Source organism: Bactrocera latifrons, unplaced genomic scaffold (genome assembly GCF_001853355.1).
Source record: "Bactrocera latifrons isolate USDA-ARS-PBARC rearing strain unplaced genomic scaffold, ASM185335v1 scaffold_766, whole genome shotgun sequence".
NCBI lineage: Eukaryota > Metazoa > Arthropoda > Insecta > Diptera > Tephritidae > Bactrocera > Bactrocera latifrons.
In genome coordinates, this window is record NW_017537452.1 from 47,920 (window position 1) to 57,259 (window position 9,340).

The 9,340-nt window shown below is 39.3% G+C and overlaps 1 protein-coding gene across 1 annotated transcript in view; it reads right to left on the bottom strand.

Annotated features, from left to right (window-relative positions):
- LOC108976449 (ATP-dependent Clp protease proteolytic subunit) overlaps positions 1 to 9,080 on the bottom strand; it is a 53,715-nt gene extending 44,635 nt beyond the window's left edge. Inside the window, exon 1 of the mRNA XM_018945563.1 lies at positions 8,967 to 9,080. Coding sequence (XP_018801108.1) covers positions 8,967 to 9,008 — 42 coding nt within the window. The 5' untranslated portion in view covers positions 9,009 to 9,080. The remainder of the gene's footprint in view (positions 1 to 8,966) is intronic.
- Between the last annotated feature and the right edge of the window lie 260 nt (positions 9,081 to 9,340).

Sequence of the window (9,340 nt, forward strand, 5' to 3'; positions counted from 1 at the left end):
ACGACGGAGGCTTTTCTCACGGCATTTGCTCGCTTCGTCGCTCAACGTGGCTACCGACCTAAAGTCAAGAGTGATAAGGCAAAACTTTCATTGGAGCTCAACGAGCCACAGAAAAGCAATTTGTGGATTTCCTAAAACAAGTGTCACCACACATCGTATAAAAGTACGCCCATCAAGGTATTAATTGGCAATTTATACACCCAAGCGCTCCTCATATGAGCGGTTTATGGGAATCAGCTGTAAAAAGCTTCAAATCCCATTTCAGTAGCTGGAAATTATAAATTCAATTACGAAGAGTTCACGACGTTACTAAATCGAATTGAAGCCGTTCTCAATTCACGGTCACTCACAGTACTCTCGCACGACCCCTCAGAGTTCAACGCGTTAACTCCAGGGCATTTTCTAAAAGGAGCAGCCATCCTGGCCATTCCTGAGCCAGGCATGGAGTCGCTATCCCTTTTAAATCGATGGGAACGTATTAAAATTCTCCATGATGATTTCAGCCGCCGACGGAAGGACGAGTACATAAAGGATCTTCACAAAAGATACCGGTGGAAGACTCTTGAACAAGCGCCCAAACTTGGAGACTGTGTCCTCATTCATGATGATTGTCTACCCCCTACCGAGAGGCGGCTTTGCCGCTTAGAAAAGCTACATTATCACATACGAGTCGTGGATCTCCGTACACAAAAGGGAACAGTAACCAGACTGCTCGTAAAGCTGTGCTTTTTACCAATCACCGACGACCGCGAATCCGAAAACCGAAACGACCAAACCGCAGTATAATAAAATCACTAAATTGAACACTAACAACCGTAACAACCGTTCGAATTAACACGCCGTATCAAATAATCAAGAATATTTACAAATAATTGTCGATCAATACGACGACACATTCATGCCACATATCGTGGCTCGATTGCCCATATGAATTTATATCACAGATATGTATAATTAACAATCTTCTCTACACAGATCACCATGGATGTAGATACACCAGACGCAACCCCACCAACCGGTCGTGCTACCAATGCGCCACGCACCGGGCCTACACCAGCGCCCCGAGCTGTGCCTGCAACAACGCCGGCACCTGTACCGGCAACCGCGCCTGCACCCTCATCTCGTGRTGGCACCCGACCACATCGAGGACTTCGGAGACCCGTCGGATAAGGTGCCCCATCTGTCGACGCCCTCATCGTCTTCACCATTGTGGAATTTTTAGGGCTATGCTTCCTTTGCAACGGCAGCAAGTTGCTCAGGCCCACGGGCATTGCCTCAACTGCCTGTCGCACACTCATGCTACTACAGAGTGTGAGTCACGGTGGCTGTGCCAAATGTGTCACCGGCCGCATCATACGCTACTACATCGCAGCTAGTCACGGGAAGCGCACCGGCCACCCAACCATCCCGGCCGCGTCTCCCGACTTCCACCCGCCGATAGTGTCATACACCAGCGGAGTGTAACCTCGTTGCGGCGTCGACAGACTGGACCACCCCCTCGTCGATCCACGGGTGTCAGCAGCGTTGTGGCTAATTTGAGAGTGAGCATATTAATAGGATATCTGATCTGAATCGTTATTGTTTTCATACCACTTTATCAAGGTATTGATGCATTTAGCTGCTTCAGAAAAACGCACTTTCAGTTGTTGCAAATTCTCCTTGATAACTGGTTATTTGATCGTCGTTCCAAGTTTCGATATATTCACTGCTGTCATCAACACCACACACCTTGGACAATAACGATTGCACCTCCCGAAATCGTCTAAATTTATCCAAGACTTTTGCGATTCAGCATATTCCAATGAGTTTTACAACCCGGATTTACCAATTATCAATGTTTCCAACTCCTGCGAAAAATCTTCGCTCGCACACCACATAAATGTGATTTTTCAGAATGCCCGTCTTTGAGTAATTTAATTCTGCTTTACAAAGATTTTTTCTGCTTTGTTGACATTTTTTAATACAGTAACTATAAACAACTCACAAGTTCAAGCGCCCATGTCAAACAATGTACTATATATACCTCGCGACCCCAACAACTCTTTGCATAGAAATTCGGAGAATACTTAGGATATATTTGTATTTCCTTAGAGCGGTACGTGGACTCTTAAAATCGGTCAACAAAGCTAAAGATTGAACTTTCTCGCTAGTTAACTTTTGCGCGATTTTGCTGTACTTATTAAATCGAAAAAATTAACGGCTGCGATTTAGAATAGCATAACGTTTTGATGACTCATGCCCAGCTCTTGACCGATGCTACGGCTGCTACTATGCCGGTCTCTTTCGACCAATTCAGCGATTTTATCGCAATTTTCGACGACAGGCCTTCCGGAGCGTGGCGCATCTTCGACCACCTCTACAGCAGAACGAAAACGTTGAAACCATCGTTGTGCGGTGGAAATGAAAACTGTATCGGGTCCATAAACTGCACAAATTTTATTAGCGACTTGAGATGCACATTTGCCTTTATCGTAGTAGTACTGTAAAACATGCCGTATTTTCTCTTTATTTTGCTCCATATTTGCGACGCTATAACTCACGAACGACTTAAAGGAAACGGCAATCAATAAGACTAGGTCTACGCGCTCTCAGCGCCAACTAGTGACAGCCTAATATATATACATATAGTTGCCACTGAATGAATTTTACACTTATATTTTTAAATTTTATATGCACTATCCCTTCACTAATTCATTTCTAATCATTTATTTTATATTAAATAGTGCAAAAATAACTTTAATTCCACATCAAACTTTAGTTAAAATCCATTTGTTCATGAAATAAGAAAATGGTTGTAAACAAGCAAAAATTTAGTGTTACCATATTTTGTAATGGAGTAAAAATAAGGAAAAATGAAAAATTATGACGTCATAACTAAATTCATAAACGTGTGATGAGTAATGTAAAATCTTGATAAATCCCGGTGCTGGATTGGCTAGGGTTATTTTTTCTAAAGCGCGGTCGAAAGCCGCCAACGCAGAAAAGAGTTGAACGCAAAGGAACTGAGCAAACCCAGGTGTTGGTCCGACTGAGGGTTATTTTTTTGAAGCCAATACAGAAAGAAATTATATGCAGAAAACTTATGTGTGATATATTTCCTGTCATTGGGGTATTATTTGTTTTCTTTATTTCTTTTTGTTCTTCTGTGAAATATGTAAGTAAGTTAACACTGATTATTAGTTAAAATGCAAGCCTTTTGTTATTGTGTGAACAAAAATAATTGAACAAAAGTTAAATATTGATTAAAAGTTAAAGATTGAGAGTTAAAAATGTACGTATAAAATTGATTATAAATCGGAGAAACACTCGTTTTAAATAGTTGAATTTTTGAACTTTAAATGCAAATATCTCAAAAACCATAAGTCAGCGGCAACTATATACGTATATTTTCTTGATCTGGAGGAGCTTCTCTATCCGTACATACCCATCTTAACCCCCAAATCGGGGGATGCTATTCTGAAATTTACCCAAACGCAGGATTTCTAATTTTCCGTCTGCTATGAAACATAAGTCTAGTACGTCCAGTGACAATCACACCATTTCTAATATGTTCGCTGAATTCTTTAGGTCCAATTACTCTCAAAAATCTCCAAAAAATGTTCCGAATCAGCGCAAGCTATGTCCGATTTCTGTCATTAATGCACCTACCATTTCCGAAGCAGACGTATTATATGAGTTAAATATATTAGAACAATCATACAATTAYGGCCCAGATATGATTCCCTCGTGCTTTCTTAAGAAATGTGCCAAATATATATACCAACCCCTAACAAAACTATTTAATTCATCTCCTATGCAAGGCTTATTTCCATCCATATGGAAAAAATCATTCATAATTCCTTTGATAAGAGTGGATTTAGGTTATCTATTGAAAACTATAGGGGAATAGAAAAAGTTGTCTGCAATACCTCAACTTTTTGAAGCAATTATAACAGACGACATAACCTTCATGACATAGCAATTCCCACGACAGCCGGTTCTACGTTACCGGAATTGACTCGGATTTCATCCGACCAAGGGCTGTTTTTTCGGCGATCTAACCCCATTTGGACGGTGAGTGTTGATTTGTGTGTGTCGTCAGTGGAGCAACGCCTTGCAGCAGGGTTGCTCCGTATTCTCCTGATCGTGCTGGCATTGAGTCCAACCCGGGCTCGGAGGAATTCTTCTGCTGCGTTTGCGCGAAAAGGCTCCATCCAAACTCCRCCTCGGTCAGGTGCAACACATGCAATGGATGGAGCCATCTTAAGACCTGCTCAGGCCTTTAGACCCATAGGGAGTGGACCACACGTTACGTGGCCCCTTGTTGCCTACGCAATACTGCGACGCTAGCCTCTACGGCTGTGCAACCAGCACATAGTTCGCGCGCTGCGCCGCCACCCACCTCAAGTGGCCAACAGAGGACCTCCACGGTCCCCCGGAGCTCAACTAGGCAACATAACTCCCAATCTGACTTGTCGACCGCAGGGACGCTACCCTAGAATGTCAGGGCATAGCTGTCCGGTCAGGCGATGTCGAGCTCGAAATATTTAATATATACATCCCCCCAGTTACATGTTGCCCTACAGGATATCACCCGAGGTGCGCTACTTCGTGGTGAAAACCGTTTGGTGCTAGGCGACTTTAACGCGCACCACGATCTTTGGCATTCCTGTCTGTCACATGACCGTAGGGGGATGGAGCTGRCGGAACAGATTGACGATTCGACATTCTGCACAATGAATGACGAAGCCCCYACYAGAGTTATGGGCACTTGTAGTAGCTCGCCCGATATTACAATCGCTAGCGGTGGTCTGATAAATAGCATGACCTGGCGACCTATGCTAACTCATGCATCAGACCACCTACCCATAATTATCTCGATCGAGAAAATTGCCGATTTCGTTTCTGTGGACAACCGCACCTTCGTTAACTTCAACAAAGCTAACTGGGTCGGTTTCACAGAATTTACTGAGAGCACCTTCAACGCTCTACCCATTCCTACGGACGTATGCGTTGGCGAACGTCAATTCCGCAAGGTGATCGCAGCAGCTACCGCTCGCTTCATACCAGCTGGACGAATAGCGGAAATCCRCCCTAACTTCCCAGCCGAAGCAGCCGTTTTAGCTGATGAGCGCGACACCTTACGCCATGCGGATCCCGGGGATCCCCGAATAAGGGATCTCAATTTGGAGATTCGGCGTATGGTAAACCAGCATAAGCGGACGAAATGGATAGAGCACCTGAAGTCCTGCAACCTCTTCACCGGTGTGAGTGAGCTTTGGGCTACTGTCAAAGCTTTGTCCAACCCGAAGAGTCABGAGGACCGAGTTGAAGTTCAATTCAATGGTCATGCCTCTTCGGACCCGAAGAAGTGCGCGAGCTATTTTAGCCGGCAGTTTGCACTGCACGATGTGTTAACCGACGGCTGCGCAAAATGCCAAACGMYGGCGCGCCACTTACTTTCACCGATGAAGAGGTTCAGGGTGTCATCAACAAAGCAAAATCTTCCAAATCCATTGGCCCTGATGGAATCAACATGCTAATGCTAAAGCATCTAGGCTCGACGGGACTAAAATATCTCACCAAAGTCCTCAACCTGTCACTTACCACTCTTCAAATACCCGATGCGTGGAAAGTCGGAAGAGTGGTCCCACTACTGAAACCTGGGAAACCCGCCAACAAAGGGGAATCTTATCGCCCGATAACTCTCCTCTCCCCAGTAGTGAAGACACTTGAAGCCTTGTTACTCCCGCCTTCACTCCCCACCTGAGCTTAGCCAGCCACCAGTATGGATTCCGTAAAATGCATAGTACCACCACAGCACTTAGCGTCAYAAACGCTCAGATAGTTTGTGGCCTCAACCAGAAACCACCCTGTGAGAGAACGATCCTCGTAGCGTTGGACCTGTCAAAAGCTTTTGACACGGTCAATCACACAACGCTATTGCAGGACATTGATAGAACCACACTTCCTCCAGGGCTCAAGAGGTGGACCATGAACTATCTGAACGATCGCCAATCATCCTTACTATTTCGAGGCGCAACATCTAAACTGARAAGAATTAAACAGGGGGTTCCGCAGGGTGGTGTCCTCTCCCCGCTACTGTTTAACTTCTACATCTCGAAACTCCCGCAACCACCAGAGGGGGTTTCCATAACCTCGTACGCTGATGATTGTACGATATTGACGTCAGTTAATGGAATCGATGGCATGTGTGCGAAGGTAAACAACTACCTCTCCGACCTTTCTCGTTTCCTCACTSMACGGAACCTCCAACTTTCCCCTACCAAATCCACAGCGACCATATTCACGAACTGGACGAAGGAGTACAGACTGGAACTTAATATTGTTTCGACCTTAAAGTTCAAAAATTCGCAAATTCGAACATTTCAAGAAGCTATTTCACCACATTAAACACACTTTATTCACATTTTTCATTTCAAATTAATTAAATTACACTATAACCTTTTAAATAAATCCAAATTGTTGTTTGAACCTCATTTGTTTACCAAAAATTACGACGAAATAGAGAGCTGCCATGTGAATTTAATTAAATTACATTATAAACTTAAAAAAAAATCCACATTTTTCACTTTTAGCAGGTTTTTTATACCTAAAAAATCTTTGTTTTAAAGATTACATTTTACACTCGTTTTAACCTCATTTGTTTACCAAAAATTACGATGAAATGGAGCGCTGCTATGTGGTGATAAAGCAATTCGCTGCAATTCCTCTTTTTCACAAAAATTCCTCTATCCATGCATATGGATATTTTCTTTTTTAAATTTATTAAGCTGATGAGTAATATTATATACATGAATCAGTAATTTTATATAATAATATTACGTAATAAAGTGTAAAGTATACAGTACAGTACAAAAACTCAAATTTTAAATATAATATATGTATTGTCACCTAAAATACAGTAATATACGAAATATATAAGTATAATAATAAAGTGTAAAGTAACCAGTACAGTACGAAAACTCAAAGTTTTTTTTAATATGAGTGCATAACAACCAAAAACTATAACCACTTTAACCACTTTATAATAAAAACTCAATATATTTTTTAATTTTAAACGCAGAAAGGAGAACTACGCTAAAGTACTTCAGTTAAGCCGGGTATTCGCTCGACCAGGGTTATTTTTTTAGAACGCGAAGGCCGCCAACGTAGAAGGAGAATGGTAGTATAAAATTGTAATATTTATGTATATAGAAATGTTATATTACAATCCTATAAGTACTATAATACATTCAGACGATTTTACTTATGCGTTTATAAAATATAAATCACATATTATTCATATATTCATATACATATGTATGTATGTATATTGAAAAGTGTTCACATATTCAATTTTAGCTTGAAAAATCTTTATAGTTTTTTATAGATTATAAAGAAAACAGAATCACTCGAAAGTACAAACAAATAAAACGCTGTAAAATCCGTCTTTTTTGTTTTTAAGGTGTGGCAAAGCTTGCTTTCCTCGTAAATATAAACACTCTAAATTTTTCAGCCATAAATTTGATAAGTGATTTTTAAATTACTAAATTTAGCTGAAAAATTACAAAATAAATGTGAAATGAGAGCATATTTCACTGCTTAGAGTGTATATTTAAATATACGCAGTAAAAAGCGTTAAAAAATGCAGTGAAATATAGAGAAATTCCATCTGTTCTTAGTTCAAATTTTTTCATTTTTAAGCGTGAATATTTTAAAAAATGTTAGTTATTTTATCTGGGATTTAGAATAGCATCCCCAGATTTCGGAAATAAAATGGGAAAGGTGACGTTCTCCAGATCACGAAAATATATACATATAGTTACCGCTGACTTATAGTTTTAAAGATATTTCTATTTAAAATTTCAAAATTTACAACTTTTAAATTGATAATATGTATATTGTGAATAACTATTTCACGTATATTATGCACAAGGACAATTACTCCAACCAACAAAACTTTACTGATTTGATTATTGAGTATCTGTGGCGTAAAACCATACGAAGAAACATTGAAGATCCATTTGAAAAGCTTTTATTTATGACAAAATATTTTTATATTAACATATTTTACGTATTTGGGATATAATGTGTTTGCTTATTTTCTTTTGTTGACAACTACGTAGGCAGATATGTCAATACCATTTATTTGCTAGCATGCAACCCTATTCTTGTCGTGCAAATGCAGTTAATTTAACTAAAATAAAATAATTAAAATAAAGCTTTATTTACAACAAATATTAAAAAAATTAATATACAGAAACGTTACAGTGAAGTGTTAGTAAGTGAAAAGTGCATAATATACGTGAAAAARTTATTCACAATATGCAAACTATCAATGTAAAAGTWGTAAATTTTTTAACTTTAAATGCAAATATTTCGTGATCTGGAGAACGTCATCTTTAAAGTGACACCATTTTAGCCCCGGSGATGCTATTCTAAATTTATTTTTGATATTCGGACGGAAATTCGGTTTTTTAGCCCTCCACCAAAGTAATCAGAACAGTTCCAACAGTTTAAATAGTTAAAACTTTTAACTTCAAGCTAAATATCAGGAAATTTAAATTTTACTCTATAACACGAACCTGCTCTATCTACATACATATACCCATTTTATCCCCGATTATGCCTTTCTAATGCATCACCCATGATCCATATTTATAACCAGTTAAGTCATTTAGACCACTTCCTCCAAATAACGGATAACTTGGATAAGCTGCAGTCTGGTTTCTCTAAAGTCAAGTGCTGAGTTAAACTAAGCAATTGCGATTTATAATTTATGTATTAAAGCTATTAGGCTAGGCAATTAAAATTTCAGAAACCTTCGTAGAAGTACATGTATGTATGCAGAAGCTTGATTGTGTCTTGATACAAATCCCCTTCAACGAGTACTTCATGGAAAGACAAAATGCTGAATCGTATAACATTTTACAAAGTCCGACACATATTCCTGAACATTACTTGGTAAATATAAAAGCACGTACCATGTACATATTCCAAATTCGTTGCAAAGACTGCATTCTCATCTAAAGTAATTATATTTTTCACTCCAATTTGTAATAAAAAAAACTTTCATCTAACGCGATGTACCGATAAGCAATAACACTTGTCAAGACAACGCCGTCCATATTGCCATTGAAGTCAGTTCATTATATATACAGTTATTTATTCGTTAATTTTAGAATATCGGCCCCCAAAATTCAAGATTAAAAAGGGAAAGTACGGATAGTTTAAAGTGTGGTTCTCCAATTTAGAATCCGTTTAACTCTAGATTTATAACTTTTATATTCAAAATATATAACAAAACCAAAGGTTTTACTCAAAGTAAAGATATCATAAATGTGGGTTAACAATGAAA